Source organism: Phascolarctos cinereus, unplaced genomic scaffold (assembly GCF_003287225.1).
Source record: "Phascolarctos cinereus isolate Bilbo 61053 unplaced genomic scaffold, phaCin_HiC Scaffold_3;HRSCAF=262, whole genome shotgun sequence".
Classification (NCBI taxonomy): Eukaryota; Metazoa; Chordata; class Mammalia; order Diprotodontia; family Phascolarctidae; genus Phascolarctos; species Phascolarctos cinereus.
Genome location: NW_027555736.1, coordinates 174,830,309 through 174,840,383, shown reverse-complemented (window position 1 = coordinate 174,840,383; position 10,075 = coordinate 174,830,309). Strand labels below are relative to the sequence as shown.

At 35.8% G+C, this 10,075-nt stretch overlaps 1 protein-coding gene across 1 annotated transcript; it reads left to right on the top strand.

The window, feature by feature from the left end:
* The first annotated feature begins 7,272 nt into the window (after positions 1–7,272).
* On the top strand, positions 7,273–8,286 carry LOC110223292 (olfactory receptor 11H6-like). The gene has a single exon (XM_021008728.1). It carries the CDS (start codon positions 7,273–7,275, stop codon positions 8,284–8,286), a length of 1,014 nt encoding a protein of 337 aa, XP_020864387.1.
* Positions 8,287–10,075: the final 1,789 nt, after the last annotated feature.

The following is a 10,075-nucleotide window of genomic DNA, read 5'->3' as shown; positions in this document are numbered from 1 at the left end:
TTTTTGTTACAGAATTAGACATCTGACAGATTTATTTATTACTAAATTTCCTTCTGTATATATATGTTAAGCCATGCTTGTATAGAATAGAACAGTTTTTAAAGAAGTATATAATGACTTCCTCCATGTCTTATCCCCCTGGAAGCATGTTTTGTCCATTTGGTTAGCTGAGACTTTCTCTAGACCAGAGGTTCTTAAGATGAGGTTTATGGACCCTCCTTAAGGGATTTATGGACAAATTTCAGGAAGTCTCTGAACTTTAATGGGGAAAAAGTGACAACTTCATTAACCTCCAACTTATATTTAGCATTTCCTTCTATTATGATTGCTTAAAAAGCATTATTCTGAGAAGGGGTCCATAGGATTCACCATGTAAGCAAAGGGATCCATGACAAAGAAAAGTTAAGAACCCAGCTTTAGATAATCAATTCCCTGAACTTAAGATGAATAGTATGTCTCTTGCGGATTGGCCAGTAGCAAAAATTAAAAACTATGAATAAATGAATGAGTGAAAAATGTTTATGAAGCACTTACTAAGTTCCAGCCACTATGCTAAGCAATAGGGATATAAATACAAGCAAGCAAGATAAAGAGAGAAGCAATGACCAGAGGGAAGCTTTTTGGGCAAGGAAGTCACAAAGATGGTGATAAGAGTTATACTGACTGGAAAAATTGACACAAAATTTCAGAAATGGTAGTGTTAATTCAATTACTTTTTTCAGAGCTAGAGTAAAAATTAGGAGGAAGGAGAGTTAGGAAGAGAAGGGTACAAGCATTGTGGCATGGTATAAAGCAGTTATCCATTCAAATCACCATTTTTATATTGTAAAATTGGGGCAACCTTGAATTTATGGTTAGCAAGAAGATCAGAAACTCTGAATTCAAGATAACCATCACCATAACCACATTGCATATTACAAAACGGTGAAAATGCTTTCAGGATTTGAGATCATTATAACTTTTTAAGACAGTGGGCTGCACCATGTGGAAATCATGTCTTTATTTGAAGAGATAAAGCTTGTCTGTCAGAAGACCATGGCATACAGAGGCTGGTGATTAGTGTGGTCATAAATAAAATGTAAGCTCCTCCATGGCAGGGACTATTTACTTTATTTGTTTGTTTGTTTGTTTGTTTGTTTGTTTGTTACTTCTGTATGCCCAGAATTTATCATAGGGCCATGCCTTTAGTAAGTGCTTATTAAATAGTTATAGAATGAAATAAACAGCATAATTCAAGGTGAGATAAGAAAGAGAACTTTTGTGTTTCATCATCTTATATTGGAGACACTTGATAAATTTTACTGAAAGAATAAGTAAACGATTGCCATAAAAAAAAAAAGCAAATTCCCCTCAGGTACTGTATGATACACAAGGATTTTCCCCGTTGCTTCAGAAGGAAAGCCTCTGGAAACAGTGAACTATGACTGGAAATTGGGTAAATAATAGAGGATATATATCATTAACCAGATAGATACTTTTCTTCTTCTTCTTGAATAAAACGACCAAACTATCTTTTGTATTAAGGATCAAAAATTAGCATTTTACAAACGAGCAAGGCAGTACGTTCTGTTTCAAGGAATGTAAGTATGTATGTGTGGACAAATCCTTCTTCTACTGTTATCTCAATATTTATTTTGTTGTGATGAGCTACCCCAAGTTTCCCTGGTTATTTCCAGATTACATCAATATTTCAGATTACCTATATTCTTATAGCCATTGTTAGTGAGATAACTAAAAAATGAGTTTACCATTTTCTCTAAACCATTCTTCCCTGTAGGGTATCGTTGAGAGAACTGCATTCTTGAAGACATAAAACTTGGGCAAAATTATCTGAGGACATATTTCTTTGCTTTTGTTTGCTTGTTTTGTTATCTTCTAGAGAGACGATGAGATGTTGGTCACCCATGAGCTCTGTGTGACAGTCAAGTACAAAGAGAGATTAATGTTTTGTAAATTTGTAGTTAATTGACCTCATTCCATGTGATTCAAACTAAATTATTCTGAAAAGAATCAGAAATATGGCAATGAAACAATGATGAAAAATAGAGGGGGAAATGAGCTAATAAAATCTAGAATACTCAGGGGAATGTCAAGAAGGGGCTTCCTCAGGGTACTGATAAGAGGATAAATGGGAGATAAAAAGGGAACATGGTAAAGCTAAGATATTGGGGGAGTCAACTCCAATAGTATTTTTCTGTGAATGCTGTGACTGATTCTTCATCATCCTGAAGTAACACAGTCCAGGCTTGAAAGCTGTCAGAGGAACCATGATCAAGAAATTGAGAGGCTCCCTTTCTTCTGGCTTTTTTTTTCTCTCTGAATCTTTATCTTCCTGTATCTCTTTCTATATTTTTTTCATTTGTTCCTTGGGTAACATTGACTCTCATTTAGTGATTTTACATAAATCACAGGCAGGATGGCATAATGAATAGAGTGTTGGGGTTATGAGACTCAGAAAATCATTTTACCTCTCTGAGCCTTGGTTTTCTTTATCAATGAAGAGAGAGTGATAGTAACTCCTACTTTTCAGGGTTATTATGAGGATCAAATGAGATAATGAATGTAATTTTGCATGTTTTTTTGTTTTAATTTTCTTATTCATTTTGAACTTAAATACATAAAGACAAAAAATTCCACTTGCACAGCACAGCACAAAAGGAAGATTCACCATAAAACCATGAATTTATATTTCATACTGTTTATTTTTTCTGGAAAAAAAGCCCTATACAATAAGTACTATACATCATTTTCTTTTTTGGTGGGGAGAGTACAAGGCAATTGGGGTTAAGTGACTTACCCAGGGTCACAGAGCTAGCACATATCTGAGTCTGGATTTGAACTCAGGTCCTCCTGACTCCAGGCCCAGCACTCTACCCACTGTGCCACCTAGCTGCCCCAATACATAATTTTCAAAGGTACTCTTCTTTCTATGCTTCCTTCTAAATTTTCTTTTATTCTCCATTGTGAACATTTTATATTTTCCCTCTTTCTGCCCCCACCTTAAAGATGGTTACCATTAGACACAAATATGTGTGCATGTGTGTATATACATATAGTTAATTTGTGTATTTATAATATTGAAAACAATTTGGTCACTCAAAGTTGTTCTTAAAACAATATGGCTATTGCTGTATACAGTGTTCTCTGGTTTCTCCTTATTTGACTCTTCATTATTTTATGCACGTCTATCCATGTTTTTCTAAAATCATCAAACTCATCATTTATTCTAACACAGTAGTATTCCATCACACTCATATACCATAGCTTGTTTGGCCATTCCACAATTGATAGGCATGCCCACAATTTCCAGTTCTTTGCCACCTCAAAGAGAGCTGCTGTAAATATTTTAAAACATATAGGTTCTTCTCCTTTTTCCCTAACTATCTTGGGAAACAGACCTAATACAGGCATTTCTGGGCCAAAGGATATAGGCAGTTTAATAACTCTTTGAGCATAATTCAGGTTAGTCTTCAAAATGGATGGATTAATTCACAGTTCCATCCACAGTGAATTACTGTCATAATTTTTCCACTCCCCTCCAACATTTATATCTTTCCTTTCTATCATTTTAGCCAATCTAATAAGCATAAAATGGTATCTCAAGTTTCATTTATTTTGCAATTCTCTAATCTGTAATGATTTAGAACATATTTTCACATGACTATAAATTGTTTTGATTTCTTCATCAGAAAACTGCCTGTCATATCCTTTGACCATTTATCAACTGCGAAATGACTTGCATTCTTATAGATTTGACAAAGTTTTTAAGTATTTGAGATATGAGACTTTTATCTGAGAAAATGTCTATAAAATTTCTCCCCAATTTTCTGCTTTCCTTCTAATCTTGGATACTTTGGTTTTATTTGTATAAACCTTTTAAATTTAATTTAATTTAAATTATTCATTTTATACCTCACACTGCTCTCTGTGCTTGTTTATTCATAAATTGTTTGGCTATCCATAACTCTGATAAGTAATATGTTCCATGCTCTTCTATTTTTCTTTTGATATATCCTTTTATAGCCAGGTGATATGTACATTTTGACCTTATATTGGTAAATGGTATAAGATATTGGCCTATGCCCAATTTCTGCCAGACTTTCTGGCTTTCCCAACAATTTTTACAAAATAATGAATTCTTATCCCCTAAACTTAAGTCTTTACACTTGTCAAACATAAAGTTACTACAGTGTTGCTGTATATTGTATGTCTTCTCTGCTTCACTTATCTACCTTTCTATTTCTTAGCCAGAACCAGAGTTTTGATAATTACTGCCTTATAACATAATTTAAGATTTGGTACTTCTAAACTGCCTTTCTTTACATTTTTTTCATTCCTGATATTCTTGACCTTTTGTTCTTCCAAATGAATGTTATTATTTTTTTCTAGCTCAATAAAATATTTTTGGTAATTTAATTGGGATGGCATTAAGTAAATAGCTTAATTTAGGTAAAACTATCATTTTTATTACATTGGCCCTGCCGACCCATGAACTATTAATGTTTCTCCCATTACTTAAATCTTATTTTATTTGTATAAAAATGTCTTTTTACAATTTTGTTCATATAGTTCCTGGGTTTGTTTTGGCAAGTTACTTCCAGTTATTTTATACTGTCTATGGTTATTTTAAATGGGGTATCTCTTCCTATCTCTTCTTGCAAGGTTTTGTTAGTGATATTTAGGAATGGTGATGATTTGTGTTGCTTGTTAATATTTTCTCCTTTAACTGGGAGATTTGCAACTTGGCTATGATATTTCTCTAAGTTTTCCTCCTGAGATCTCTTTCAGGTGGTGATCAGTGGGTCTTTTCTATTTCTACTTTGCCCTCTAGTTCTAGAACTTCAGGGCAATTTTCCTTCATAATTTCTTGTAATATTTTATCAACTCTCTTTTTAAACAATATTTTCAGGCACTCCAACAATTCTTATACTATCTGTCCTCAATCTGTGCTCCACATCAGTTGTTTTTCTAATGAACTGTTTAACATTCTCTATTTTTTTCATTCTTTTTATTTTGTTTTGTTAATCTTGGTGTCTAATTATGTCGCTAGTTTCTCCTTGCTTAATTCTAATTTTCAAGGTAGTATTTTCTTAAGTTTTGGGATCTCTTTTTTTTAATTGATTGACTTTTTTTCATAATTTTCTTGGATTGTTCTCATTTTTTACTAATTTTTTTCATGATCTCTCATATTTGGTTTTTGAAGTCATTTTTCAGTTCTTCCAAGAACTCTTTTTGGGCTTTTGTTCATTTGACATTTCTCTTAGAAGTAGGAGTGGCTTTCTTAACTTCACTATCTTCCTCTGAATATGCACCCACATCTTCTCTATACCCATAGTAGCTGTCTATGGTTGGGTTCTCTTACTCATTTTTATTTTATTTTATTTTTTTCAGCACATTATTATTGTAAGGTTCTAGTCCCAAGATATGGGAAATGGTGCCCCAGGCCTCATGTCCTACTTACTGTTATTTTCTGAGCTCTGTCCAGGGACCAAGTTCAGTACTCCTCTCCATCACTAATGCACAGGTAGGGCCTCCAGCTATGCAATCCTGCAGACACTCTTGCTTCCTGTGGTCTCTCCCATGGCTGCAAAATTCAGCTCTCCCCTCTGCTCTGTAATGGAAACCAGGGACTTCAATCTTTCGCAAGTTCCCACAGCCAACAGGGTGCCTTCCCCTCTGCTACTTCACCCGTAGTACATGTGCTTACTCCTCCTCCCCTGCAGCTGTAGCCCAGGACCACATCTGGTCAACACTGCTGGGCCTGGCTTCACAAAAAGTGTAAGGTCCTTTAATGTTCCCTTGCTCAGCAAACCAACCCCATCACTGTCCGTGAAGTGAAAGCTCCTGAGGCTGAGGCTGCTTCCTGACCCAGATATCCCCAGCATTTGTTGTTTGTTGCTTCAATGGAGTCTGTCTGGAGCTATTTGTACCACAATACCACCAAACCTCTGTCCCTGGAAGTCTAGTCTTTCCAGAGGTTCTCTCAAGTTTTCTAAGAAGGACAATTGTTTTACATTGACTTTTATTTATTTCTGTTGCTCTCTGTTCACTTTGAGGTGATGTTCTGTCCTTTTTGGTGGGGAAAATATGAAGAGCCTAGATGTTTCTGACCTACTCCACCATCACCTCAGAATCTTCTCCTGCAGTGTTTCAAAAAACTTAAAATGCTACATAAATGTGAGCTAGCTACTAAGAAGACATTGGGAGATTATGACTTCACTTCAGAGAGCCAAAAACATAAAGACTATATATGATGGGTACTTGAAGTACCTTCTCAAAACCACCTAAATGGGAAATACTTCAATTACCTTTAAACATCAGAGTTTTGATAATGGCAGAGCTAGTATTAGGGATTTCAGGACACTGCCAAAAACAGATAGGAAATATCTGGTTTTCCTCTCTTGGAACATGGTGTTGTCTTTTTATATAAGAAAAAATGCTGTTGAGGCACCTGCCATCAGAAGGACAGCAGCTCTGAATTCTGTTTCTAGCCCTCCATCTGCACTCTTTCACCTGGTCTCCATTATAAAAAAAAGGGTGGAGTTGGGAGATAGTTGATAAGAGAGGTACAATTTGGGTTCCCAGAGCCCTTGTTTTTCTCTTTCCACGACGCTATGTTTTTGAAAAGTAGAATTTCAGTCCTTGACATTACCCCAATAGGCTTTAGTCAGAAGATCTAAATAGCACCAGTGGTTTAATGCAACAATTTAGACGTGGCAGTGTCATGATACTAGTCTACTTCAGTATTCATTTGGAATCTCAGATTTCATGGTCCTGGTGGAAATGGGACACTGAATTAGGAAACAAATGGAACCCTCTGGATTGGTTTATGTCTCCCCCTATGTATATCTCTGTATGGAATGAAATGGTACCCTGAGAAGAACCAAGTACAGATGGAGAATGGTTTTGACCTGTATTTCAGAAGACAGTTACACATCTATTGTGGTGATAGTTTTGCTATAAATAATAAGCATATGCAACAGTATACTATGGGATTACTACTATGTAAAAGGTCAAGCTAGTTTTTCTCAAGTCCCAAGCTGCTCCCTAGAGTAGGTCAGAAAACTCCGGAAGCTACAATAAAGCATCCAGTTCCTTCTGGTTGTTTTTGTCAAACAGCAGTGTCATAAATAATGATAGAGACAGAGAAAGAAGGGTGAAATCAGATTCTTGGGCAGAGGCAGGAGAAAGGTGGAAAAAGGAAAGAGGGTGAAAGGCCAAACCAGTCTACAGATATTCACTGTTTCCTTTACTTTCACAGATGAGAGAAAAATGAGAATCTCAAAGGTCACTAATATCTCTGGGACTGTAAGTGAATTTATCCTCTTGGGTTTCACTTGTCAAAAAGAGACTCAAACCATCCTCCTTATGTTGTTCTCTATCATTTACATCCTTACCATCATGGGGAATACATTCATCATCTGTGCTGTGTGGTCAAGCCAACAGCTCTGTACTCCCATGTACACTCTCTTGGCCAATTTCTCCTTCTTAGAAATCTGCTATGTTAACTCTGATGTGCCCAAAATGTTGGCCAACATGCTTTCTGAAACCAAAACCATCTCTTTTACTGGATGCTTGCTTCAGTTCTATTTCTTTTTCTCAACATGTGCCTCTGAATCCTTGTTTCTTTCTGTTATGGCATTTGATCGGTACCTTGCCATCTGCCAGCCTCTACACTACTCCACCATCATGACCCACAGCCTCTGTATTAACTTGTCATTTTTCTGCTGGGTAGGTGGCTTTCTCTGGTTACTGACCCCTGTGATCCTAATCTCACAGGTACCCTTCTGTGGCCCAAACATCATCGACCACTTTTTGTGTGACCTGGGGCCACTGTTGGCTCTGTCCTGTGCCCCAGTCCCAAGGACTACTTTAGCCTGTGGTACTATCAGCTCTCTCATCATCTTCATCACCTTCCTCTACATACTAGGTTCCTATTCCCATGTCCTCAGAGCTGTACTGCATGTGCCATCAGGCTCTGGAAGAAATAAGGCTTTCTCTACATGTGCTTCCCATTTCACTGTGGTGTCTCTATTCTATGGCTCAGTCATGGTGATGTATGTGAGTCCAGGATCTGGGATCCAGTCTAGAATGCAGAAGTTTGTAACCTTGTTCTATTCCATGGCAACTCCATTCTTCAACCCCCTAATCTACAGCCTCCGGAACAAAGATATGAAGGAAGCTCTAAAGAAACTCTTGGGTGGGTTGTCCCAGATATTCCTTAAAGGACCTAGAAATGAAAATAATTTATTCCACAAGTTTTTTGCAAAACAGAGAATTATGTGACTACTACTAAGAAAATAGAAGATTAACCAGTCCCTGTGAAATAGTAATGGGACTCTACTTAAAAATGAAGTTAAAATCTGAGATGAAAAGTCCTTTTACACAAATATCTATCTATCTATCTATCTATCTATCTATCTATCTATCTATCTATCTATCTATCTATATATGTATGTATGTATGATGTGTCCCCTTTTGCATGGAGATAGAAGTCATCTTTAATGTCAAATGAAAACATATTAGTAAAGCTGCAATGGTTGGCCCATTTGCCAGGCAATTAAGGTTCAGGAAATGGATAAAAAGACCAGGTACAATTCATGATTAGGGCATGGGTTTAAAAAGAAAAATTGTGAGAAGGTAAAGAAAAGAACCAGGGACCACAAAAACCTGACTGTAACTACAAAGGATCTTCCCAACCACTTTTAATAGTGCACCCCCACATATTTTTTTGAAGTTTATGTCATTACTCATTTTATACTATATTCATTTCCAAATATTTTCCTCCTGTTTCCTCTTCCCAGATAGCCTTCAATTGTAACAAATACTTCAAAGTGAAGAAAGAAACTCTTCAGTAAAAGGAATCAACACATAGACCAAATCAGACACTATATATAATATTTCACACCTATCCTATTTCCCCAAATCTTCATAAAGCGAGGAAGGTGGGGGGGGTTTTTTGTGATTTTTAAAAGTTATTTTAAACTTGAATATAAAACAAGGAAAGAAAAAAATGTCATGTATACAACAGAACATAAGAGAAAATTCAGTATAAAACAATAAATTTTCATGTCAAGAAAATCTACATAATAAATACTATACATTATTTTCCAAGCTATCCAGCTTTTCTTTGCTTCCTTGTAGGTTTTCTTTTACTCTCTGCTGTATGCTTTTTACTTCATTTTCCCCCCTCCCAACCCCTACCCTGAAGAAGGCTACAGGGGCAGCTAGGTGGCACAGTGGATACAGCATGGACCCAGAGTCAGGAGGACATGAGTTCAAATCTGGCTTCAGACACTTGACACTTACTAGCTGTGTGACCCTAGGCAAGTCACTCAACACCAGCTCCCTCACAAAAAAATTGAAATGAAGAAGGCTACAATTAAATGCAGATATATATGATATATATATATATATATGCACACACATAGATATCTATAAATACACATATAGACAGATAGATATCTATAAACACATACATATCTATCTATATCTATATATCTATATCTATGCACACATACATATACATACACACACATAAATATATATTAATATAATCACTAATACACATATACATATGACCATGCTGTGCTTATTTCCACTTATCATCTCTTTCTCTAAAGGTGGATAGCATCTTCTTTCATTCCCTCCTTTCCAAGTCTTTCATTGTTTTTCTAAATGAACCAGTTCATCGTTTCCTATACCACCGCAATATTCCAACTCAATCATATCCTATGTGAGATGTTGCCTATGAAAGTTTTTCCCCAAATTTTCTGCATTCCTCCTATTCTTGGCTACATTGATTTTATTTATACAAGAATAGTTTAATTTAAGATAATTAAAATTATCCATTTTACACTTCAATAATTTTTGCTCTCTTACCTTATAATATGATTCAAAGTCTGGTACTGTTGAGTCTGCTTCTTTTACATCTTTTTTTCCTGGTTTGGTTGAAATTCCTGACCTTTTGTTCTTCCAAATGAACTTTGTTATCATTTTTCTAACTCAGTAAGTTAGTATTTTAGTAATTTAATTGGGATGGCATTGAATAAATAGATTGGTTAGGTAAAATTGT